Raw genomic sequence first — 27,053 nt, 5'->3', positions numbered from 1 at the left:
GCTTCCCTCCAGCCCTGAAGGGTTACATTGGAAAGGAAGGCGTTCGGCTGCCTGCCCCCTGGAGAAAGGAAAGGGGAGGTCGGGAGCATCTGGCGCTAGTCCCAGATGACATGTCCATTCCTCTGGCAGTTCTTGGCATGGCCAACACTCCTTGCCAACACCACCAGCTGCGTGGGACGAGTCTGCTTCTTACCCAGCTGTCACCTGCTGGAGCCAGGTTCACCTTTGCCATACAACCAAACAACACCTTGGTTTTTCAAAAGACTTTAAGAGGTTTTTTGCTACAGATTTCTCCAGCATAAGACACAGTGAGGTTTCATGACCGTGGTTTCCGTGGATGCTGACTGTTGAGTAACATTCTCAACAACTTCAGTTTCTTCACTATTTTATCACGATGTTGGGTCTTGATCTACTTGTGAGGATTATAGTTTCTTCACATCTGGGTAGCCTTCATGCTGAAGGCTGTGGGATTTTTTTTTTTACTTCCAATCTGTAAGTGCTTCCAAGTCATCTTTATTTTTGGCAAGCCAGGTTGTGTCACTGCACATCACAGGTTGTTAATCCTGACACGGCAATCTTTACACAGTCCGGTGTCTTGAATGGTGCACTCAGCATAGGGATTGAAGAGGAAAGAGGAAAGGCTGCAACCCAGCCACCCACCTTCCCCAAGTTTAAACGAATACTCACTCCTGAATGATAACACGACAAATAGTCTAATTACAAATGAGCAAAACATATTAATAGGCATTTTCCCAAAGATATAAAAAAGCCAGCATGCACTTGCAAAGATGCTCAACGTCATTTGCCACCACAGCCGTGCAAAGTCAAACAAGTAATGTGGCACTGTCCACCAACCCGTTCCACTGATGCCACTGCTGTGGAGTCTGCTCCCACTCCTCCGGCCCCTCCAGGGCAGAGCGTAGGAATGCTCTATAACTTCCCCACACCGTATATTCTTAAGGGAATGGGGAGCCTCATCAGGTTGGGATGGTTGATTGTTTGCTTAACCCACCACTACCAATGGCCTCTTTTCTACACCCTCTGGGAAGGCTAAAGTAAAAAAAGATAAGTGTCTGCGAGAATGTGGAGAGGCTGGAACCCTTGTCCACTGCAGATGGGAATGTAAACAGCTCAGCTGCTTGGGAACAGAGTCGGGCAGTTCCTTAAACAGCTACACAGAGTCCCCACAGGACCTAGAAATTCCACGCCTACACACCACATACTCAAGAGAGATAAAGCCATGTCCACAGGCAGAATTTCTGCATGGAGGGTCAGAGCAGCCTTAATCATAATAGAAATGGAAAAAAATACTCCAAAATTCCCACTGACTGGTGACTGGATGAAAAAAACGTGGTAGATTGTGTTAGTATGGGTAGACTAGAGAAACAAATTCATAGACACTCACATGTGTATAAGAAAGAAGGCTATATAGAAGAGAAATTGAATATTGAGAAAACATCCCAGCCCAGTCCAGATCAAGTTCATAAGTCTGATATTAGCCCATATGTCTGATACCAATCTATAAAGTCCTCTTCAGACTCCCAAAATACATGTAATGATGCTGAATGCAGGAAGATCACAGGCCATTGGGTGGGAAGTCTTGTGGATCCAGTGGCATTGTAAGCATCTCAACACTGACAGGGGTCTCCACTTGGCTTCTCTGGCTCCAGAGGTCTGGCTGCATCAGCCTCTCTCCACGTGTCTTCTCCACAAGAATGTCTCGCAGGGAGTGAGCAGAGAGAGTGTGTGTGTCCCACCTCCAGGGAGGAAGACAGGAGCTCCTAGAATTTTCAGGAGGAGGCCACGCCCACACAGAGGCCTCATTGGCTATGACCTGATTGACAGGCTAGACTCCATCCCTTCACTTGGAATCCTCAAAGACACCAGATTATGTAACTTCGACATCGATCCATACACAGAATCTCACTGGGAAATCAAGAGAAACAAAGCCTGATCCACGCCACAAGAGAGAGGCCCTGGAAAGGAGGGCACCAGAAACCACATATTGTCCGATTCTACAGGAAATGTGCAGAAGGCACACATTTGGACGGGCTGCGGGTAGACTACTGATGGCCCTGGGTGAGGTGGGTGCAGGCTAGTGAGTAGTGGAGACTGAGTGCTAGCGAGTGTAAGGCCTCTTTCTGGGGTGTTCAGGACGTTCTAACACCAACTGCAGTGGTGGCTGCACAACTTCATGTGAACAGGTTAGAACCAGTGAATTAATTATACTCTGAGTCGGGGAACTTGATAGTATGTGAATTAGATTTCAATAAAACTGTTATTAAAAAACACATTACTGGGCCCGGCCCAGTTAAGAGCAGCGTGGTGGGCCACTGAGACTGCGAGCCCATGGGGAAACAATCGCAACCCAGGCGCACCGGCCTTGCAGACGGGAAGCGCGCCGGAGCGCACGATTGGCACCATGACCCAGACGCCCGCCTTCAACTTGCCCAAAGTGGAGCTCCACGTCCACCTCGATGGGGCCATCAAGCCGGAAATGATCCTCTACTATGGCAAGAAGAGAGGGGTCTCCTTCCCGGCCAACACGGCGGCGGAGCTACAGGGCATCATCGGCATGGACAAGCCGCTCAGCCTCCCAGGCTTCCTGGCCAAGTTTGACATCTACATGGCCGCCATCGCGGGCTACCGGGAAGCCATCAAAAGGATTGCCTATGAGTTTGTCGAGATGAAGGCCAAGGAGGGCGTGGTGTACGTGGAGGTGCGCTATAGCCGGCACCTGCTGGCCAACTCCAAAGTGGAGCCCATACCCTGGAACCAGGCCGAAGGGAACCTCACCCCGATGAGGTCGTGTTCCTAGTTAACCAGGGTCTGCAGGAGGGGGTCAAGGTCCGGTCCATCCTGTGCTGCATGCGCCATGTGCCCGAGTGGTCCCTGGAGGTGGTGGAGCTGTGTAAGAAGTACTGGCAGCAGACCGTGGTCGGCATTGACGTGGCTGGCGACGAGACCATCCCAGACAGCAGCCTCGTCGAAGCCACGTGAAGGCCTATGCGGAGGCCGTGAGGAGTGGCTTTTACTGCACTGTGCACGCCGGGGAGGCTGGCTCGGCTACTGTGGTCAAGGAGGCCGTGGACACGCTCAGGACGGAGCGGGTGGGCCACGGCTACCACACCCTGGAGGACAAGGCCCTCTACAGCAGGCTGCAGCGGGAAAATATGCATTTCGAGGTCTCCCCCTGGTCCGCTACCTCACAGGCGCCTGGAAGTTGGGGACAGACCACGCAGTCGTCCGGTTCAAAAATGACCATGCTAACTATCGCTCAACACGGAGGACCCTCTCATCTTCAAGTCCATCCTGGACACCGATGACCAGATGACCCAGAGGGACATGGGCTTCACTGAAGAGGAGTGTAAGTGGCTGAGCCTCAACTTGGCGCAGCACGGTTTCCTCCCCGAGAGCGAGGAGGAGGAGCTGGTGGATCGGCTCCAGAAAGCCTACGGACTGGCGGCTCCCTAGGCTCTGAAGGAAAGGCTGGACTGCGGTGCTCAGCTGGAGCACGTGCCTCAGCGTGGACACACCGCTCCTCCCACGAGGATCCAGGCCAGGCCCGAGGCCCTGGCCGACGGGCTCAGCTGAATCAGGAAACCCCCTGTCCTCTGGGGACCTCAGAATCTGCTGCTTAATAAAGATGCAGATACAATGAAAAACCAAACCAAACCACATTACTGAGGACATAAGTCAGACTGGGAGAAAATATTTGCAAATTATATCTTATAAAGAACTTGTATCCAGAATGTATAATGAACTCTTATCCACCTCGATAGTGAGACACCCCAACTTAAAAAAAACCTGGGTGGGGGTGGAGGGGGACGAAGACCAAGATTTGAATAGCTATGTCACTGAAGAAGATAAACACGTCGGGTATAATCACATTTAAAAACAATGAAATGCCCCTTCCCACCACCCGAGATCTCTCAAACAGCGATCACGAAAAGCCCTGGCGAGGACAGGGGACCATGGACGGAAACCCTGCAAGCTTGCCACTTGCTCTACAAAGGCCCAAGCACTCTGGAAACTGGGCGGATCTTCAAACAGGAAGCCAAACACTTGCCCCATGACCCCAGCACGCTCACTTCTGAGTGTCTGCCCACGAGAAATGAAAACCTATGTCGACCCGAAGGGTGTCTGCAATGTTGACAGTGATACTTTGAGGGCCAGAAAGTAGACAGTCTGAAAGCCCTGTGGCAGAATAACAGGTCAAGGCCACGAGGTGCTCACACTGAAGGAGCGCTCCGATGTGGACGAGCTTCCAAAGGACCTTAATAAGTGGACCGCCTATTACTGAACTCTTCCCATTCGACATTTCCAGAAAAGGGAAACAGAAAGTTGCCTGGGTGTAAAGGTGGGGTGGGCAGGTGAGGGATGGATAGGTAGGCCTGGAAGGTGGGGATGGCTGTACAACTCTCTAGTCCCTGAAATAATTCCTGAGTTGCAAATTCACATTGGTGCGTTTTACTGCATATCCGTAGGGCAGCAAAGGAAGCTATTTTTAAAAGGCTATCATGTGGTGCCCAGCTATCACAAGATATAGTGTCTGGGGTCATAGAGACTTGAAGGTAAACATCTAGCTCTGAAGCAACAAAGCCCACATGGAAGAAGCACACCACCCTGTGCGATCACGAGGTGTCGAAGGGATCAGGTATCAAAGAACAAAAATCATATCATTGTGAATGAGGGTGAGTGCAGAGTGGAGACCCAAAGCCCATCTGAAGGCAACTGGAGATCCCCTTACGGAAGGGTTGTGGGGAGGAGACGAGCCAGTCAGGCTGCAGTGTAGCAACAATGAAACATACAAATTTTCTCTAGTTTCTAAATGCTTCCTCCCCACTATTCTACCCAATTCTACCTTACAAATCTGGCTAGACCAGAGGATGTACACTGGTACAGATAGGAATTAGAAACACAGGGAATCCAGGACGGATGATCCCTTCAGGACCAGTGTTGAGAGTGGCGATACTGGGAGGGTGGGGTGGAAATGGGGAACCAATTACAGGGATCTACATATAACTTCCTCCCTGGGGGACGGACAACAAAAAAGTGGGTGAAGGGAGATGTTGGACAGTATAAGATATGACAAAATAATAATTTATAAATTATCAAGGGTCCATGAGGGGGGAGGGAATGGGGAGGGAGGGGGGAAATGAGGAGCTGATGCCAAGGGCTTAAGTGGAGAGCAAATGTTTTGAGAATGATGAGGGCAACGAATGTACAAATGTGCTTTATACAACTGATGTATGTATGGATTATGATAAGAGTTGTATGAGCCCCCAATAAAATGATTTTTAAAAAAGGCTATCATGAGTCTTTTAGAATATGCCACCGTGCACACTTTTGTAAGGGCTTCTCACGATCTCAACCTAGAAACAGGACAGCTTATGGAAGCTTTCAAGTGGCTTCTTTTGTAATAGTTCAGTTAATATATGTTGTTGTTGTTTTTATAATCAAAGAATGTCAATGTAGAGATGGTGTCAGAAAGACAGTCACCATTCACACTCTTCTTCTGAGGCAGTAATCAGTCATATGGACAAACCTGTATAGACGAAGGGGCTGCAGAAGGTTTGCAGAAGAAATGGTATTAAAAGATCCTAGAACATGGGGCCTCGACTCAAGTCCTCCCTTAACGCATGAACACTTTATTCTTATAACCTGGCATTCCGTGATGCTCACTTTCCCGACATGATCGCTGAAGTCAAAATAGGTGCATAAGCTAATGTGGTGAAGAAAGCTGATGGTGCCCGGCTATCAAAAGATATAGTGTCTGGGGTCTCAAAGGCTTGAAGATAAACAAGTGGCCCTCTAGCTGGGAAGCAAATAAGCTCACATGGAAGAAGCACACTTGTCTGTGTGATCATGAGGTGTCAACAGGATCAGGTATCAGAAGACCCAAAACAAACAAGCATATCGATGCAAATGAAAGGGGTCGGAGTGGAGACCCAAAGCCCATTTGTAGACAATTGGACATTCCCTCACAGAAGAGTCACAAGGATGGGACCAGCCAGCCAGGGTGCAATATAGCATCAATGAAACAAACAACATTCCTCTAGTTCTTCAGTGCTTCTTCCCTCCTACTATCATGACTCTGGTTCTGTCTTACAAATCTGGCTAGACTAGAGCATGTACACTGGTACAGACAAGAGCTCTTGACACATAGAATCCAGGGCAGATAAACCCCTCAGGACCAACAATGAGAGTAAAGGGAAGGTGGGGGGAAGGGGAGAAAAATGGAACCAATCGCAATGACTGAGGTACAACCTCCCCCCACCCCAGGGTGACGAACAACAGAAACGTGGATGGTGTAAAATATGAAAATAGAAATAACTGATAAATTATCAAGGGTTCACGAGGGCGGGAGGGAGAAAAAGAGTTGCTGATACCAAGGGCTCAAATAGAAAATGTTTTGGAAATGTGGATGGCAACTTATGCACAAATTGCTGATACAATTGACATATGGATTGTTATAAGAGCTGTAAGAACCCCGAATAAAATGAATGACTAAAATTAAATAGAAAAGATCCTGGAATTTCCCCATGAACTTCATGAAGCCCTGCTGTACAATGATGTTCCATATAATATCATTCTCCAGCAAAACGCTGTGAACAAACTGCATGTCTACAGTGGTCATATCACAAACAAGGCAGCTGCAAAGCCTAAAGTGGCCCTCTAGCAGGGAAGCAAATAAGCCCACATGGAAGAAGCCCACGTGCAGTCCCTCAGCCTGTGGAGTGTCCATTGCTTCAGCTGGGGAGTTATGAATTCAGATGCTTCCACGGACTGGAGAGAGCTGCCCAGGAACCAGGCCTGCCCCAAATCAAAGCCGTGGTGGACCAGTCAGCCTCAGTCCAGGTCTCGACACAGACCTCAGATGTGATGTCCAGCTTACCATAGAAACAGATGCCACAGCCCCACCGTAGAAGCCCCCAGAGCATTGCACCAGCCTCAGGGAGCAGAAGTGGGGCTAAGGAGCTCTAAAGTAAGTGGCTTTAGTGTTCTTCTGGGAATGACTATATGGAGCATTGAGCTCAGGCAGATGGGAAACTCAAAGTGGACATTAAATCCAGTTTAAGAAAACAAAAATTAGTTTTGCCTATGAAATTCAGCCCACTGTGCCACCAGGGAGGTATTTTCAATGGCCTCACATGCGTGTGAAAGTTGGACATTGGATGAGGAAGACCAAAGAAGAGTGGATGCGTTTGAGCGGGGGTGCTGGAGAAGACTGCTGAAAGGACCAACAAACCCGTCTTGGACGAAGTACGGCCAGCGTTCCTTAAGGGCCAGGATGGCCGGACTTTGTCTTGCATCCTTTGGACCTGTTATTGAGAAACCAGTTCTGCAGAAGGACATCATGCTTAGTAAAGTGGAGGGTAAACGGAAAAGAGGACAGCTTTCGAGGGGACAGGCTGGCACAGTGGCCACCACAACGAGCCCAAGTGTAACAAACCGTGAGGCTGGCGCAGGACCAGGCAGTGCGCGTTCTGCTGTGCGAGGGCCTCTACGAGGGAGGGCAACTCAACTGCACGCAGGTCAAACTCACTGCACTAGACGGCAGCAATCCACTGTCCCCTCTGTGAGCACTTAGGACACACTCAACCTGTCTCCCGGGACCTGCCGGGCCCCTGCCGCTGCCTGAGCACTGGATGTGAGGCCTGCGAGGCCTGCGAGGCCTGCTGGGAACAATCAGGGGCTTTTTCAGAACTTGAGACTGAAGCTCTGCAAATGTTTTAACAGGAAAATGATGACGCACGATGAGACGGGGGTGGGGTGGGATGGGGGAGGCGGGGGCGGACCGCCACATGTGGCCCAAACTCTAGGATCAGGAAGTGAAACTGCGGCCCACCATTTGCTGGAGAAGCATCAGACCCTCTTCCTGGGATCAGTGCCCAGCACATGCCTCTCGGGGAAGATGAAAGCCAGATTCTAGAAACGTCTTTGCTCAATGAGGTGGGCGCGAAACCTAGACCCTGGGAAGCTGCTCCTTGCCCCGGTCTCCCAGCCCAGCCAGCACGCTGCGGTAGGGTCTCATTGGGAGAAGACAATGCCGGACCAGAGCTGCCGGGGTGGGGGTGGGGCCTGAAGCTAATCCAGGTTTACGCAGAGCAAGACCAGAACATAACACGCTTGAGAGGATTCCGTTCCAAAGGCCCGGGGAGAGGCACAGTTCACAAGCAACTCAACAGGAACAGGGGTTGGCCAGGTCAGAGGCTGGGCTTCAGGAAGGCCCAGAGGCTCGTGCGGATCCTGGATGAAGCCCAGCGGGTATGACAGCTGGCTCTGCACCTGGGTACGGTGACAAGAGCAGTGAGATGGGCAGCAATTCCTTCCGCTCACTGACAGGACTGAGCTCTCTCTTGCCTTCAGGGCTACGCGGTCTCTCGGCTGCCTGCCTCACCCCAGGGGTCAGCTCCAAGGGCCACCTTCTGGAGGACCAGATCGGGGCTGCCTAGGAGGGCCCCCGCAGGACCCTGTCCCTCTTGTGTCGCAGCACTTATCTTGAGTCCTATGTGTTATCTTGCTGCCCACTATACTTACAAACAAACAACAACACACTAGTGTTGAGTCCGTTCTAACTCAGAGATCCTATAGGACGGGGTAGGAAATCTGGGGTTTCTAAGGCTGAAGATCTTCACAAAAGCAGATGGGGGCATCTGTCTCCTACAGAGCACTGGTGGGTTTGAGCCCCTAACCTCTGGTGAGCAGCCAAGCCCTTGAACCACAGTGTCACCCGGCTTCCTACTTGCTCCCTCACACGGAGGCCTATCAAGCTTCCCACTCGTTTTCTTCTGGGAAAGTATAAATCCCCAAAGGATGTTAGAGTTCTTGGTCACCTTCCTGCATCTCTCCCTCCTCCTATTGTTCTTCACTACATGATGCTTTGCAGACATGACACTTGTTACACACTGAAGGTGGTGGCACTCGGCAGGGAGTAAATCTGCCCGAGTCACTTTGCCAACAGCGTGCGCTCACTTTGTGGCTCTGCGTCACCCGTCTTTGGGTAATCCTCGCCCTCTTTCACCCATTTTCAGAATGCAATTGCACACCTACTCGGAGTGCAGCACAGAGGACACACAACCTTCATCTGCACTGGGAAACCCACAGAGGTCAGGGGACTCGCTTGGCTAGGGGCCGTCGAGAACCAAGGGGTACCTGGATATCTTTCTGTGAAGCACTTCCACCAGGGAGCTCAGGGGACTCGCATGGTGGCTGGCCATCACGTCAAGGCTGACTCATAGCCACGCCCTATGTGGCTGAAACTGCAACTGTTTAGGGGAGTAGAAAGCCCAGCCTCTCTCCCTCGGAGCTGCTGGTGGTGTTGAACTGCCGACCCTGCAGATCGCAGGCTCACCACTGCACCCCCAAGGCTCCAGCGGCCCAGTGTGAGTCCTTTCTCAGAAGGTGGGCTGGGCCTGGTGACACCCTTTTATGGAATCCAGTGAATGAGATGCCACTTCTGAGATTAGTATTAATGCAAGACTGCAGTGGGCAAACACTCTCTCTCCTAGTGACCCAGTACTGCTCTAACAGCAACACCATGCAAGTGGACGGTCTATTCCTCACACTACGGCCCCGCAGGCCACATGCGGTCCGCCGAGGACATTTATCCGGCCCGCCGGGTGTATTTGCCCCGTTTTGTTTTTTACTTCAAAATAAGATATGTGTAGTGTGCATAGGAATTTTTTCATAGTTTTTTTTTAAACTATAGTCCTCCAATGGGTCTGAGGGACAGTGAACTGGCCCCGTTTAAAGAGTTTGAGGGCCCCTGGTCTATACAGAGAGTCAGTTCCTCAGAGCACCACGCCCACAAGAAGGCTTTTTCTATTCGCTCTGGAGCTAGGTTCTCTGTGTGTGGGTATCCCTCTAGACATCCCTACTTTCTTTCTTTCTTTTTTTGCCCTGAGAGGTAAAGATATATCTATAGATATAAATACTTATTAAATAAATAAATATTTAGATCTATAGATTTAAATACTTTAAAAAATTGTCAGTTAGGTGGGGGTGGCCCTGGCATCTTTTGACTTCTGCTCTTGGGCCATCTTCAAGAGGCTTGACTCCTGCTGAATCTCTGCTTTGCTTCCCTGTTTAGTGTCTTTTACATCTCAAAAGAGAACGACTCAAGATACACCTTATGCTAGTCCTGCCTCAGAAAGATCACAGACAGCCCATTCCCAAATGGAATTATAACACAGGCACTGAGGTTAGGATTTAACACACACACATACACACATATTGGGGGGGGGGATGTAATACAATTCATGGTTACACCTTAAGGCTGATAACCACACACACACACACACACACACACATATTGGGGGGGATGTAATACAATTCATGGTTCACCTTAAGGCTGATAACCACAAAGTCAGCAGTCTGAAATTACCAGGCACTTTGAGGGAGAAATGACAAGGCTTTCTACTCCTGTAAAGATTTACAATCTCAGAGATGCACAGAAGGCTAGTCTGCCTCACAGGGTGGCGATGTGGGTAGGAATCAACCCGATGACAGTGGAAGTCAGTTCATAACAGCTTTGCGCACGCTCTCTATCTGCTCCCCCGACGAAGCCAACTGCTCTCTTGTGAGGGGTCCCGTGGGGAAGAACTGTGACCAGAAAACAGAGAGGTCGCCAGTCAACAGCTGGCCCTGAACTGAGACCCTCAGTCCCACAGCACCCGAGAAAGAGTCCTGAGCACACCGGTGTCAGGGAGCTTGGAAACTGCCTGGAGATTGTTCGGATTCTGGGGTGGTTGACCTCGGTTCTGGCTGCCCAACACTGAAAGCCCTTTTGTAAATCCAAGTAACTTTGATGCGGGAAAGGGAAGTTTCAGGTATCGCAGTCTCAGATAGCACACGGTCTCTCAGGAAAGCCTGCGAGGCCCGGACGGCGGGGCCGTGGGAAAGCTCAAGACAGAAAAGGGCCGTTTCAGGGGAGCACTAAAAACCACATGGAAAACGGCCAGAAAGTGGAGTCCTTAGAACCAAAGAGGAGTCCCGGAACCAGAAGAAGGAGAAAGAGAGAGAACCCTGAGAGGGCACACAGGCGGCGTGTCTGTTGCACATGGGGAGATCCCACCCTCCACAGGTAAGAGAGCACCTGAAAGAGGTGGGGCAGCTTGCCCTGTCTGCTATTTATCGCCTCCGATCCCCACTGACCGGGGTGGGGTGGTTGAGGGTACTGGCCAATCTTATGGCTGACTTGAGGCACACATGTGTGACTAGTTGTGAACGCCCACATTGATCTCCACCTGGGCCTAGGTGACATGGGTCTGAGCATGCCCAGCTTTGGATGGGCCCCCGAGGTGTCTAATGTGTGCCCGATTCCTTCCACCCCTTTCCTACAGCACAGACAGCTGACTTGCATCTAGCGCGGGCATTCGGCGTAGAGAAACCCCTTTATCCCTAATCTTTCTGCCTTTCAAGATGATGCCAATCGTGACAGCATGTGCGTTAAACCCCAAGATTAGTCTCTGAGCTGGAAAACCCAGCACCGGAGTCTCCACCCACAGGCACGGGGGTGGGGGGTGGTATTTGTCCTGTTAAGTTTCTAAATAGGCTGTGAAGCAATTTATGTGCAATTGGTTAGGAAGCACTGGGTAATTCACAGGTGAAAGTTGATGTTTCTCTGTATGTTATTAGCTACATCACACAGGAAGGGCATTTGGTAGACAGTGAAAGGGAAGTGCGGGTTAAGAGATGCGAGACCAGGCTCACAGATAAGACCCTAGGAAAAAGGTTGAGAAGAGCAGCTGGGCATAAATGTTCCCAAGTCCCTTCTAGAAACATCCCCCCAACACTGAGGGCGCCCGCCTCTTTCGGGTGTGAGCGAAAGACCCTGAGGCGTTTCTCTGGTGTGACTTCAGGAACTCTGGGGAAGGGCTGCCTCTGAGAGCAACGAAGGGGCAGTGTGGTTCCCCGGGAGGGGCGTACCGGCAGAAGTCAGGAGGCCCACACACCTACTTTGTCCTCATGTGTACCTCGAATTTTCTGGGCTCAGTTTTCTCACTTGTAAACCAGCAGAATAGGCCACTCGATGACCTCTGATTTTTTTCAGATGAGGCAGTTCTACGGCTCTTAGCAAAGTGACTTCCTCTTGGACAGGCTTTGTCTCAGTCAGGGCCACTCTGTCGGAGGGTGTACCTTTCTTTTCTCTGTGGTCAGGGGTTACAACACGGCAGGTTCTACGTCTAACACACTTGTCTTGTGAGTGGACTGGAAACCAGAGCTGCTGCCCCTCCGGACCTCGAGCAAATGAAGTCCACCGAGGAGGAGGACTGTCTTAAGAAGGGCAGACTGTGAACTAAGGCCTCTCTAGTTAAAGACGCACACACGGGGCGCATGCAGCCGGGACAGCACAGGGCAGTGCTTGTGGCGTGGGCAACGGGTCTGTGTGTCCTCTGCCTACCTCGTAGGCCTGGGCCAGAAGGACAGGCTAACATTCACGCTGGAGCCCTGCGCTCCGAAGCTGCACCTCGTCTCAGGGGCACAGGTGGTACGTGGGGAGCGGGTCAACGCCAAGTCCTCCACTGGGTGTGTCTCGGCTGAGGGGCATTCCTTAGGAGGCTGGGAGAGGGGACAGTGCAGCCGAGACCTGGGGATCACACAGAAACCTGTAAAGGTGGAGGAACTCGTTGGGCGAGACTATAAAACAATTGGTGCCTCTAGGTTTTGGCTGTCAGCTAAAGGGCCAGCAGCCCAGGGAAGCAGGGGTACGTGCTTCTCGACGCTTTATGGTTTCTGGGGACAATAATAATGGGATCTTTTTGTAACACAACCTCTAACACAGATTTGGCTAGGGCACCGGCCAATCCTGAGTCTGGATGCCCTTTCACTCGGGTTAAAGAGGTCTCTTGTGGTTGGAATCATGGAGCTGGAGAAACATGACAATCTCAGAGGCTCCTAACTTTTTCTAAGCCAGGAAGCACTGTAAGAGCTGGGGAAGGCTGTGTACCATCTCCCAAGAAAAGTGCCCGGAAAGCAGGCTTTCCATTCTGCGGGTTCATGAGACCCAAGAAAATAGTCGCTGTTTAGGATGAACATTTATTTTACAATTGCGGGGTGTGGAGCTTAGAGAGGCCACAGGATCACAAACCAATCAGGAGGAAGGTTGCTAGGTCCCCTCGTTGCTTCGGACTGCTAGGAAGAGACCCCAGCCCATTTGCATCATGGTGCTAGGAGAAGCAAACTGGGACCACAGCACCCTGTTCCTGGGGCCAGAAGGAACACAGATCAGCCAAGGCCTCTCACACCTCCTGCAAGATCCTGCGGTCAAGCCAATCTCCACTCACAACGACCCTCTACCGGGCGTCACTGCCCTACAGGTTTCCAAGGCTGGCCCTCTTTACGGAAGCAGCTACATCTTTCTCCTGTGGAGCAGCTGGTCGGTTCAAACAGTCTCTCGACCTTTCAGTTAGCTGCCTGCACCACTCTAGAATGGGTGAAAAACACCCAAGCTCACTGCCATCGAGTGGATACCGGCTCACAGCAACCCCACAGGACAAGGTAGAACTGCCCCTGCGGGTTTCTGAGACTCCTCGAGGGAGCGGAAAACCAACAGGGCTCCCTGGATTAGAGCAGCTGATTCCATTTCTAGTACAAGCGAGGAACGTGAGACCGGAGGAGCCAGGTCGTGGCTCAGTCTCTTGTCTAGGCCACAGATCAAACCCTGGAGCCAACACGGGTACAGAGTGCCAGAGAAGGTGGCCTGAGGACGCCGTGCTCCTTCCCAAGTCATGCGTGGGAGCAGTCACAGGGACGGGACGGCGTGAGCACCGGCCAGAGCAGCTGCACGGGGAGAAAGGCCCGTCTGCAGTAGGGAAGTGGCCCTGTGCTGCCCTGGGTCAAGTTTAGGCATCACCTAAATAAGCTTCCCATCCCTGCGTTTTCCCTGCTGGATAGGGGTGAGTGTTTATCTCCTGGGGACATATTACAGTCTGGTGGTCAGGTCCAGAGAGGCCTGTGTGGCAGAAACATACACACACACACACACACACACACACCCATCCAACTCTGAGCTAGGCTGTTATCATGGCAACAGGATGAGAGGCACTGAAGTCTCCATTTCTCACTCTGACTCATGGGTACCTGCCAGGTAGCAGATGGCCTGTGTGGACAATTACCTTCATTTTGCTGCAGTGTATTTAAATTAAACAAGCTGGCCTCTTGCTGCCGCCTTTCAGAGGAGCAAAAACAAAAAAGGCCGCACTGGGCGAAGGGGTTACAAGTCTGCAAGGGAGGCAGCGGTGTGCTCGTAGAGAAGTACCTTGTGCACAGGTTGGACCATGGTTTGTTTTTTTCCCTTCAAGACAAGGCAGAAAGAAAACAAGCCCACCCCACCAACCCTGCTCCCCCCACCCCCATACTATTGTTCTGAGCCAGGGCTGGCAATGACTCTGCGAGGAAGATGCAGTGCTTAATGAAATGTGGGGAGAGAGGGGGGCTGGGGCTGGGCGGGGCGAGAGAGAAGGGGTGCAAGGGAGAGATATACTGGGATTACCAGGTGTTGCACTGTCCTCTATGCTGCGAGACTGGAGGACAACTGCCCCATGCAGCACGCGTTCAGACGGCACTGGGCATTGGAACTAGGGGTGGAAGTGAGAGGAACGGGGTGACGATGAGAAAGGCACCCCTGACCGGGGCAGGGGAGATGGCAGTGGATCCCCCTCGGGTGAAGGAGGCACAGGGTGGCGGAGTACCTCAAGACATTCTTGTCTTGCCAAAGGTGCTCGCCTCCAGCCTAGAAGCGGGCCTTGGAAACACCTGACAGAGGGGCGGAGACGTTTGATGGCATCGATCTCCTCTTAGCACCGGCCCATGTATTTATTGTGTGTGTCTGCGGGGGATAGAGAGAAGGCCACAGCGTCGGCCAGGAGGTCCCTCCCCCGAGGGCTGACAGCCGCTTATTCTCACATCCCCTCAGACAGCTGGCATTCACTCACACATGTCACTCATGGTGGTGGTTCGTGGGGTGAGTGGCTGTGGACAGAAGCAGCTACTCGGGGACTGCTGGTGCTGTGTGATCACGGTGTTGGCAGCGTGTGAAAGGTTATGGCTCCCAGCCTCCACGATTCTGTCTCTATTCTGGTGATGCTACATTATGTGCAAGACTAAGCCGACCCCAAGGCTTAGAGGGGTTGGGGGTGGGAAGCAAGAGGTCTAGTTATCTTTCTTAGTGGAAGGAGCAAGGGATGTTAACTTTCGGGGACAAAGAACAAGCTATTAAAACTTGCCATAAACTCACAGATCAAAAGGACGTTGAAATCTAAACTTTCAGGTAGGTGAGCTCATACATTCCAGGGCTAGGGCTCCCTCTCTCTCTGTTTCTCCCAGCTTGAAAGGGCCATCTCATTAGTCTTCACGGAAGCGTTTCTGAGTCCGTCCTCGGCAAAAGGACCAGGGACCCGACTGAGGGAAGAATCCCTGTAGAACACACATCAAACGCTCACACCGCTTCTGAGAAGGAAAATCCTGGGCCAAGCTCCGAGGAGGGAGAGTCCCAAAGCAATGACTGGCAGCGGCAGGGACCCATCAGCGGTACTTGAAGATTCAAAGTCAATTGCTTTTAAGTGCTACTTTAGAGTAGCAAGACTTGTGTGCTGAAGCCTGGCACTGGTAATAGACCACAGGCTCCTCTTTATGGAGTGCCTGTTAATGATGGCGTGGGGAGGACATGGACCCAGTTTCAACTCCAGCTGTGTGACCTTGGGTACCTCGACCTCTCTGCCCCCCAGAGCCTTCCTATATAGGATGTGGCTAAGAATATCACCACCACCCCCAGGATGGTGAGGATTAACATAAAATGACCCACACATCCTGCTCAACAGATTACCTGTTAGTATTCTCCTTTGTAAGGTGCAGGTGAGGGGGTTGAAGGGGCTTGGGGGATGGGGTGGTACCTGGAGAGGCAAGGTCTCCATCTCAGTGTGCTTACAGCCCACGGGGAGTAGGCAGCTGGCATACAAAAGAGGGTTCCTAGCAGGGGTACGTAGGAACAGAAGCAGGGAGGTGAGAAGTCTGTCTAGCAGGGTCAGGTTGCCCAGAAGAGGAGTACAGGCTCCGAAAGTGTAATGCAGGCAAGGAAAAGCACCTGGACAAGGCAGCCGGGCTTGAGGGAGGCGGCTGTCTCCTGGGACATAAAGGAGCGGCCTAGTGAGGCTGTTGCCCAGATGTGCGGTGGAAAAAAGAGAAGTGTGGTCGACCATCACCCGGAGGCTCCTGTGTCACTGAGCTGGTGCAATGGGCCACAGAGCAGCAAACAATGGTCTACTGGTCAAATCCAGCCTGCTGCTGTTGCCGTCCGTCCGGGAGCCGAGAACGGCCTTGGCCTTTTTCACGTGGTCGATGATGTTCACTATGAAAGAGTCGGCCTCCCCTCACAGCAACCCTCTGGACCACGGAATGGCACAGTGCTTGTCCCCGCCCTCCTCACAACTGTTGTCACGTGTGAGCCTGTGGCTGTCGCCAGTGTGTGGGTTCGTTCACCTTGCGGAAGATCATCCTCTGTGGAGTTGTGATGGCCTGGATGGCGCAGAGCAAGGAGTCTCGGGAGTACTTCACCTAGACTGGTCCAAAGTACTTGGGACCAAGAGGCTTGCCATCCTCACTTCTAAGGAGCATCCTCGCTGTACTGCTTCCAAGATAGAGTGGCTTGTTTTCCTGGCATTCCGCGGTATATCCATCTGGTCCCCCAACCATATAATTCCAAGACAGCAATTCTGCTGTTTGATACTTTAAAGAGTTCTTTTGCAGCAGATTTGCCCAGTATCATGTGCCATTTGATTTTGTGATCGCTGCTTCCTTGGACATTGAATAAAGTGAGATCCAAGTTAACGTCGATCTTTTCTTGTTTACCAGGATGTTACGCATTGGTCCACTTGTGAGAGTGCTTGTGTTCCTCGTGTTGAGGTGTAACCCCACTGAAGGCTGTCGTCTTTGGTCCTCATCAGCGAGTGCCTTCACCTCCCGTGGGTTCCCGTGAGCAAGGTTGTGCCAGCTGCACATTGCAGGTGTCAATGAGCTTGCCTCTAACCTTGTGCTCTTCACAGAAGCAGCCCAGCGTCTCCATGATTTGCATACAGATTGGATAAACAGGGTGAAAGGATATAACCCTGAAACACTTTCACGTTGAAGCAACTGCAAATCACCTGAAGCTGTGGGACTCCGGGAGCTCAAGTCCAGGACCCACATTCAGAATCAGAGCATGGCCAACACCCAGCGTCAGGAGGGCAGGCCAGTGTCAGATCAGCGGTTCCCAACCTTCCTAACGCCGCCACCCTTTCATACAGTTCCTCATGTGGTGGGGACCCCCCCCCAACCATAAAATTATTTTCGTTGCTACTTCATCACTGTCATTTTGTTACTGTGATGCATCGGGGGACCCCTGTGATAGGGTCGTTTGACTCCCGCGAGGGGGCGCAACCCACAGGTTGAGAACTGCTGGTCTAGATGATCTCAAAAAAGAGATTATTTTCAAGCCTCAAGAACTAACGTTAATTGTTCTGTTGGGTGTTTCGCTTGCTTGGAGTGAGTTATCCATTCTTGGGATGTTGTCTGATCTAGATTGGAGCAGCCCAAGGCTAAAGTGCACCAACAACAATCATAAATACTTGTTAACCTAGTGAATACGGAACATGCCAGTAAATTCCAAAACCACATTTCTGGCTCTAGGCCTCAGGTGTCTACAATCCTTGGACTATCTTCAAGTGATACAGATCACTTATAAATATCCCTAATTTCAAAGGTTATCTGCTAAAGAGAGGCCAATTTTTAGCTACTGTATATACTCATATATAAGCCGATTTTTAAAGCACATTTTTTAATGCAGTTTTTGTGGTAAAATTAGGTGCCCTGGCTGATATTCGGGTCGGCTTATACTCGAGTATATAGGTAGATAATCAGTATCTGTTCATTAGACAGAAACAATAATAAAGCTAATAATTGGTGCTACTAATATAGTAGCTAGGGAGCCCTGGTGGCATAGTGGGTTACAAATTGGGCTGCGAACTGCAAGGTCAGCAGTTTGAAACCAACAGTTGCTCTCCAGGAGAAAGATGAGGTATTCCACTCCCATAAAGAGGGATCCTTCTGGAACCCCACGGGACAGTTCTACCCCGCCCGCACAGTGTCACTGCGAGTTGGAATCAACCCCGTTCTTTGGGCAACATTGAATTTTACTGTTTTCCCGCCCTGTTAATCAAGGGTATGTTGAGTCAGAATTTGGTCTCGAGCGGATTGACTGTACAGGAATAGCTTCAGCAAAATTTCGGCTATTGGTACTTGAGCCAGTTATGTTCCTTAAAATTAATAAAATTTATGAATTCATACTGTCTAGATGATACAACGGCGTTCTAGAGGCACAGCGGGTTGAGAATTGGGCTGATAACCAAAAGGTCAGGCTTGCGGACCCACCACCTGCTTCACGGGAGAAAGATGTGCTAGTCTGTTACAGGGCGGAGATGGACCGCCCGGCAAACCCTACGGAGCAGTTCTACCCTGTCCTACAGGGTTATTATGAGTTGAAAAAATAGACTCAGTGGCTGTTGTTTTATAAGTCAGTATCCTGCCAATTTGACTTACAGTTGTTTTAATTCAACAAATACCTCTTGAACATCTATTTTACGGCAGGCAATAAGCTAGAGGCTGGGGATAAGCAGGGGACAGGGCTGCCAAACCCTGCCTTTACAGTGTGATGATTTATCATGGGCCTGGCTAAGCTGAACTCAAGCGATAAGATCGAATTCCTGGCCTTTCGGGCAGGGCTAAGCCACTGGGTGAACAGTCAGGCCCTTCTGCCCTGAATTACGACTCTCCATCCCAAGAAAGAGAAAGGAAGGCGGGAGGGGAGGAGAGGAGGAAGCAGCAGGATCCCTTGAGGCACTATTGGCCCTGGAAGGACCCGGGAAGGGGCTGAGACCAGGCAGAACCACAGCATAAAGCCCTGAGGCCAAGCCTCACCCATCTCCTGAAGCTCCCTGAAGGCCAACTAAGCCCTCAGAGCAGGAAGAAAGAAGAAGGCGGTGTATGTGCAAGTTCTCCGTAAGGACCTTACAGAGCCTGCGTTCAGAAGTATGTCTGGGAGAGTTCTCATTTTAAAAGCTTTTACAGTTGTTTTATTACCCAGTTAGGGTCATACCCTAAGAAAGGTAAGACATTTAGAGCATACCAGTCAAAAACCCAGGGGAAGAAAGGGTTACAACTTAACTCATGCTTTTTTGTCTCTCCCTGGGTAATGACACAGTGAAGGCAGAAGCTGGCGTCCTAAAAGCTTTAGCCTTTTCCACTGGATGTGTCAGACATGGTACCGGGCTGTGCAGTCAGTGAGTCTACATCTGGGCCTCAGGTGGGCCCACTGTAAGCCTGCGATGTGGACAGAAGGCTATTGCCACCTACATCAACAGAGCAGCGTCTCCGACCTGCTGTCCGGAGAGGAGAGCTGAGGAAATCAGCAGTTTGTACCCATTCATGCTATGGAGCGTCCAGGGCCTTGGCCCTGGGGAATTGCCAGGTGCTAGCTCGAGTGGCTCTGCAGGGGCGGACCGAGTCGTCTGGGCCTCGCTTCTCGTTTTGCCAACTTCAAGGTTATGATGATCTCACCCGGAAAGTCTCTGCAATGCATGCAGTGACTTAATCCCCGTCCACGCCAGGCTGACCTGAGAAAGGACAGCAGAGAGCGGTGGCCGGTTTCTGGTGCTTGGATTACCTGGTGCTTCATAAAGCCTTACGGAAGGCAATGGCTGGGGCTGCCTCTGCCTTTATCACCAAGATAAACACCTACACTGTCTTCCCTATTGGGGAGAGAGGCCGCAGGCAACGTGCAGGGTGTTCCTGTGTGCCTCACTCTGAGCTGGGCGAGCTCAGAGAGGCTTCGGGATTCCAACTTACGGCAGCGTCAGGTGGGCCAGAATGGAAGTGGGCTCAGGGGGGTTTTCCAGGCAGACCTTCCCGAAACAGCCTGTCAGGGCCCTCTCCCCAGGTGCGTCTGGGCGGACTCAACCTTTCAGCCAGCAGCCTGGTGGGTCAACACTTGTCCCAGGGGACAAGACTGAAGCCAATCTGGGCTGATAGCTGAAGTCAGTTCCCAGTGGGGCGGGGTGGGGTGGGGGGTGTCTCGGGAACTTGTTAAGTGCAGGTGTGGAGTGGAGAGGCATGACGAGAACAAGGGGCCCACCGGTGTTGGTAACACCAAGGGAAGCCTCACCGGCTCTTGGCAGAAGGGTACATTCCACTGCAAGGTGCTGAGACCATCAGGGAAAGGACTGGGAGAGGGAAGGGGAGGGGCCCAAGCTCCTCCTTTCCCTCCAGTGTGACTCCCCTGGCCCTCCTCCATGTGGCCGCATTGCCAGCACCTGCTTCTCCGCTCCCTCCGAGCCACGCAGAGGCTGAGACACCACTCACCCCTTGGAGTGAGGGTCAATGACTCAGAGTGGTGTGTGTCTTTCTGGTAGCCATGTTTACTGGCAAGGCTGGACTCTCCACCCTGATCTTCTGCTTTGCCCTCTTGGAGGTGCCAACGATGCCAAAGTGACATGAAACCAAAGCAGTACACTGTGTGTGTGTGGGGGGGGAGGGGGGCGGACGGGGGACCCGAACCTATCCAAAACCAAACAAGACTTTTGTTGCGTGAAAGCCATGGAGATTTCTGGGTTGGTAGCCGATCCTAATACCCCCTCTTTCTGACAGTCTCTTCCTTACCCACCTCTCCCTTTCTGAACACCTTACTTTGCTCTATAAATACCTGGTGTTACCATTGTGCACAGACCTGTATTTGAGAGACAAGCCCATCCAGCCCCCATGCAACAAGCCATGCAGCACAGCCAGCAGCATTCCTCAGGGGCAGCCTCTGCCCAGGGCACCAGCTCAGCAGAACAAGCACACAGCGCTCCTCGGGAACTTTGTCCGGAAGACCGCAGGCGCTGGAGCACTACGAAGCCGATTCACACCCATCGATAAGTTATCAAGAGAACTCCTCCTCATTGTCACGCTTTAGGCTCCAGGTCACCCGGGCCCCCCGCCACGTCACTAAGTTATTTCAGATGGTGGAAGTCACTTTAGAGACTAGCAGAGAATGAAAGAGCAGGGGAATGCAGGAGGTACCTGGGTAAGCGTGCATCTATAAAGGAGCACAGGAGATGGGTGCTGGGGCACAGTCAACAAGAATAACATGCTCTACCAGGTGACTTGACGTTGGCATGTGACAACCGCTGTGGAGCATGGTGTGGCGGACGGTGTGACACACGGACACGCAGCCAGGGACGAGGAGAGGGGAAAGGAAGGGCATCGCGGCTCTGGAGGGGAAGGGGGACGTGCCAGGAGAGCGCGAGCTGGGCGGAGGAATAGGAAGTTCACTTACTGCCTGTTTTTGTTCTTCCTCCTGGAGGCGTTGAAGATTAAAGAACCAAACCAAACCAAGAAAGGCAGAGGAGAAAGGAGAGAAATTAATGCCCAGTACCACAGACATTTGGAAGAAATGACAGGAGAGTTGGGAAAACCAGGTCACGCCCAGGGTGGTGGTGGTGGTGGTGGTGGGGTGGGGTTGGGGCTGGTGGTGGTGTGTGTGTGATATCCAAGGCCCCGACCAAGTAAGAACACCAACAGGGCAGAGCAAACGGCAGGAGTCAGCCCTGCCCGGTTGGCAAAAAGTGAATGTCCCAGGTTGGAAGGAACCTTAGAAATGATCGAGCCTGACTTCCTCATTTATAACTAAAACAGGCCTACAGACAAACAAACAAACAAACAAAAAGCCCCACCCCTAAACCCAAACCAACTTGCTGCCCTTGTGTTGATGCCGCCGACTCTCCCTGGCCCTATAGGTCAGGATAGGACTGCCCCTGTGGTTTTCCCAGACTCCATGGAGTTGAAGTTTCCGTCTCCCCACTCCACCCCCACCCCCCGTGGAGTGGTTTCGAATCACTGACCTTACAGATCACAGCCCAATGCCTAACCACTATGCTACCAGGGCTCTTGGCAACCATGCCTGGAAAGCTTGATTTGCCCAAGGTAAGCAGAGAGCAGCAGCCCACTCATGAAGCACAAGGCCGGTCATCAATAGCCAGTTCGGTTTCATCATTCACAAGATTCACACGTGGCAGGCTCCTTGGCGGCCTCAAAGTGTAGAATACAAGCCAGCAGCGGAAGCACCAACTGGGAGCTTGTCGGAGATGAAAGTGCTGGGGCTCCACCCCAGGCGCTGGGGGCCCCGGCCCGACAATGCGCTCTACAAGCCTTCCAGGTGATTCTCAGAACTTCTGACCAGTTTCATCTCTGACTTGGCCGACCCCACCCCCCTGCCCCACCTGAACTTGCGCCCCCTCCCCCATGCGCTCAGGCTGCTCTGTGGGTTTCTTATTTCCCCTCCCGCGGACGCACATGTATATACACTTGTCCTGATTGAGTGCAAACTGCTCTAGAGCCCTTGCAGATCTGTGAAACACATTCTCCACCTCAAGTTTGTCCTGAATTCAACCGAAACCCAACAACTTCCTATGGTGAATTCGGTGAAGGCTATGTACTTAATGCTTCTTATGTTATCAGGTGCTGGAACCATAAAGCTAAAATGATGTGTCTCCCCTTTCTAGAATCTTCCGGGGGTGGGGGTGGGGTGGGGGGGACGCACTTGCTGACCATCAACGGACTAGCCAGTGAATTCACAACCAGCACCCAGGAGAAAGCAGCACCCTGCTGATGAGATCAACACCCTGAGCGACGGACTCGTCTTTCCATGGGCCTCTCTGCTTCCTCTTCCTGGGACCCACCCAGAGTGAGCGTGGTAAGGGAGTCTCAGCGCTCCATCCTCAGGACACAACTTTTTTAAAAGGTTGCAATGCTTCCATTGACATTGGCTCCATCCGTCCAGGCGGGCTTGACGAGGGCGTCTCAAGGGTGGCCGAGGGCTTCTCCTTCCACCCAGTCTGCTGACGCTGCTGCGGCGACGCCTGCAGCGAAGCTGAAAGCTGACAGGGTGTGTGGCGGCTCGAGGGCAAGGGTTTTTCTTGTTTGCAGGAGCGAGTTCCAGACAAGACACGAAGTGGAAGTGGGCGTTGAGAGCTCTGTGGCGGAAGACGCTGGCTCTACGCTGGGCAAGACGATGTCTTCATACGCAAAGCCAGATGCCTGACCAGACCTGCACGGACAAGGGCTCGGGTGAGGAGGCCCTGGGCCACTCGCTGAGCGTCCAGTCAGCAGGGGTTCTGGGTCTGTGGCCTCCCCCTTCCTGGTGGCATGTCTGTGCAGCACTGGCCGCAGCCACGGGAGTATCACGGCAGTGAGCACGCTGTGTGTGCTTCGGGCTGGCTCTCCGTGTTGGCATGGAGCGGAAATGATGGGCGAGGAACAGGCTGACCCCGACAGGCTGAAACAGTGCATCATCTCTTAGACCTGCTTCACACACTTGACCCCAGGTTTGGTACTGGAGCGCAGTGCTTTTGTTCGCAGAGTGATTTTGGAAAGCAGCCTTTCATGTTTGTGCAGTGAATGTCTCTGCTACATGTACTTTGTCCACAACCATGAAATCATTATAATCTGGGGGGGAGGGGTAGCCATGGGTTTCAGGCTGGGAAGGATGGACAGGGCATTCTCTGGGCTTAGATGTCTCCCACGTGCAGTGGGTGTTGGGAGTTGAATACTTAGGGTGATGGCGTACAATTTAAACTCACAAAAGTTACTCCCATCAAGCCCTTCAGGGTCTGTGAACACAGTAAGCAGGTCAGAAGCGAGCAGAAGGTCTCGGGATGTCTTTCTTGTCAGTTAGTCAGCGTGGGGGGTGTGTGTGTCAATGAATGCTGACTCACAACAAGGTACAGGCACCAGCTTGAAGTAAAGGGAACGATGAGCCCTGAATTCTGAAGTGCAAATCGAGAAGGAACTGCTTATGCTCCCGGCCACATGGCCAACGTCACAGCAGAGCCACTGTGATCTTAAAAACTTACCTCAAATACAGGCAAGCATTTGCAAACGGGGGTAAAATTCAAAGACTGCAGAATTCATCTGGGAAGTGTGTTTCAAAAGCAATACTGGAAAAGTGGAAGATGAGGTTGCAAAAACTTTGGGAGCGTGAGTTAAAAACAGAAACACCCACACATCGCTGCTTCTGGACTAAACAGGAAGCTTGAGGTAGAGGTTATCTATGTATTCATTAATCAGGAGGGGAAAAAATAAGGGGAAAAACAGATGCAGAAACAGAGTTAAATCTTGTGCATAATTATACGCCAAATACCTACCTACACGGCACATTTAGGAACCCAGCACTGTTTTGGTTAAATGAACATCTCATTTTTCTCTTGAACCCTGTCTTGTCCTAACGACTTATATGTGTTTCATATGTATGTGTTTTTAAAATTACTGTTTTCAGATAAACATATGATAAAGTACATGATACTTTACTGAAACAGCGGAATGAAAGAACTCCTTGTGAAACGGAAATCGACTGTGTGATGCATTTTAATATCTAGGCACCCCACTGACCGTTTGACTAACTGCTTACAGCTGTTTTATGAGAGAATTAAATGCTAGCAGACCGAACATCAATGAAGCAGGGCGGTCCCTTGAAATTAAAATTCAGATTCCAAAGGGTACATTTTATTATGGGCTGTTGAGTATTTTTTTTTTAAATACGAGGAAAACAGCTTTGAAGTGTAATAGAAATCAATGATTCAATATAGAACTTAGGTGGGACTTTCACAGATGCAAATGATACACAAATTAGGTCGAGGAGGGTAGACACTAAAGGCATGAGATTGTTCAACTGTGAATTCTACTTAATGAGTGAAATCACAACATCCCTGGGTTTGGTGTTTGCAAATTCTTCTCCCGGCTCTGAATGGCTTTGGCCTATCAGATGGGTAAATAACATGACATTGAGGAGACTGGCAGGGGAGCCTACACACATGGGGCTGCCATAGGGGCCTCTTATTTTACTGGAATCGCAACTGTAAGGCAACAGCTGGAAATACAGAGACACTCAGGGGGTGCGGCTAGAGTTCCAGGCATTAGCGCGTTCTGCTTAGCTCTTGAGCATCAGCAAGGTGGTGGGCGGGGCTCAGAGCCAGGAACACAAGAAACCCAACTGCTCCTGTTGCCTATGACAAACTGAACTCTGCTCCACAGGGGAGAAGCACTCAGGCATCTGATCAGTGCACTTCAACCTTCGCCTTTGACCCAGATCGCAGCACGAATTGCCTTCCTATCTGTGTCTGAGCACTGTGTGAGGGCATTGTCCTCAAGGGCTGGGAGGACCCTCCTATTATCTCCTGTCTGGCAGGGGGGCTGCTTTCCACAAAAGCAGGGCTTTTAAAGCCCCAGAAGGCCAAGTATGTTTAAGGACACCTCAGGTTTCTGAGTTGGTGGCTGGGTTGCTTAGCTGGCTATCTGGCCATTATTCGAGGGAGTTGGGCCAAGTTTTATGCATAAGGCTGTTGTTTAAACAAGTCCCATTTAGGACATACAATATTTCCTAGGAGAAATCCTGTTAGTCAGCCACCCAAACACCCAGGACTAAAGCTAGAAAAACCAGCCCAGGCCTAAAAGAAGTAATGGTCTTAAGTAAAACCAAACCCAAACCAAACTCACCGCCATTAAGTTGATGCCGACTCATTGGGACCCTACAGAACAGGGGAGAACTGCCGCTGTGCGTTTCCAAGGCTGACTCTTTATGGGAGTACAAAGCCTCGTCTTTCTCCTGTGGGGTGGTTGGTGGTTTCCAACTTCGGACCTGTAGCTAGCATCCCAGGGCTGCTGGTGATGCTCAAAACCAGTTTAAAACATAAACACTATGCCACTGGGTCTCGTCCCAATGATAGGGTCTCCAACCCTTGAGCTCTGCCCCTTTCCAGCCCATTTTGTGCATTGCCCTACCTATGGTCTTCAAAACCTTCAAAGACTCCCCTTTCCTATAGGGTGAGGTTCACCCACCTCAAGCCTGGCTTTTAAGGCACTCCATCTGCAGTGATTTTCCCTCTGGTCACTAACTTTGTCAATGCACAAAATACAGATGTTTCAAAGCACAGCAGACAGGAAATTGGGAGCAGGCAGCATGAGCAAGGTGCTACAGAAATGGAAAGAAACACAGGCATTGGTCTTTCCAGTCCCAGGCATCACTTCCTGTTGCTGAGCTCCTGAACACAGGTGTCAGATGGGCACATACTCCTGTTCAGTGCCCAGTCAGCTGGTCCAGGTAGGACGCTGACATCCCAGCTATGCTTTTCTGTTTGGAGGTCTGTTGTCAGCTGCCACTGAGTTGGCCCGGACTTGTGGTGGCCCCGGGCACAAAGGAAAGAAATGTGTCCCAGTCCTGCACCAGTCCCACGATCAGGTGCAGCTCAAACCCTCGTGACCTGGAGGGTTCACACTGGCTGGTTTTTGGAGGCAGACTGCCACGCCCTTCTGTCTAGTGCATCTTGGTTTGGAAGCTTGACTCCAATCCGGTCAGCATTTGAAAACAAACCAAAACTCATGGGGTGCACTGATGGGCATCCAAGTCCCGCCTCCAGAATGTAAGGTAAGGATTTTACCACTGAACTGCCAGGGCCTTTGGCTCTGGTGTCTAGTGGTCATCATAAAAATTCCCACACAAATAGTAATACATGCTTGATTTATTCAGGTCCCAGTAGAGCAAACCCAGAATTGGTATGCAATTTTATTCCTCATATATTAAGGCCCTTGATTAGAATTAGTTGAGATGGGGCTGGATTTGATTAAGTTGACTTGCCTCTGTACTACTTACATAAAACAAGACACTTCCTATTTGTTGGGCATTGGGATAAACTACTTGAAAATTCAGGAGAAAATCAGTTCAGAATTACTATTCAAATATACATAACTAAATAATAGCCTATTCATAAATATCCTTATTTATTCACAGCAGCAACCACTTAAGATGATCCTGTTTCCAGCTATTACATAATTTTTAAATTCCATAGACCACATCTGCAGAAAAAGATGCTGGAACTTAATACCATTACCAAAAAAGAAGGCCAGGGTTGATTGTGGAATAGATCAATTGCTTATATGCAAGTCAGGTTGAAGCTAAGGAAGATTAAAGGAAGCCCATGAGAGAC

At 51.0% G+C, this 27,053-nt stretch overlaps 1 protein-coding gene and 1 pseudogene across 14 annotated transcripts in view; one reads left to right on the top strand and one right to left on the bottom strand.

The window, feature by feature from the left end:
- Positions 1-27,053, bottom strand: part of DTNB (dystrobrevin beta) — a 292,810-nt gene that overhangs the window by 10,146 nt on the left and 255,611 nt on the right. For 9 of the 14 annotated variants that reach the window (XM_045286980.1, XM_045286982.1, XM_045286984.1 and 6 more), the window contains one exon: positions 21,353-21,373. The exons of the other annotated variants lie outside the window; for them this stretch is intronic. In XM_045286980.1, coding sequence (XP_045142915.1) covers positions 21,353-21,373 — 21 coding nt within the window. The remainder of the gene's footprint in view (positions 1-21,352; positions 21,374-27,053) is intronic. 14 annotated transcript variants of the gene reach the window in all.
- On the top strand, positions 2,370-3,474 carry LOC105979350 (annotated as a pseudogene).

This window comes from Echinops telfairi, unplaced genomic scaffold (genome assembly GCF_000313985.2).
Source record: "Echinops telfairi isolate 266 unplaced genomic scaffold, ASM31398v2 ScPeMD7_9;HRSCAF=40, whole genome shotgun sequence".
Taxonomy (NCBI): domain Eukaryota; kingdom Metazoa; phylum Chordata; class Mammalia; order Afrosoricida; family Tenrecidae; genus Echinops; species Echinops telfairi.
This window is presented reverse-complemented; position numbering and strand designations above follow the sequence as displayed.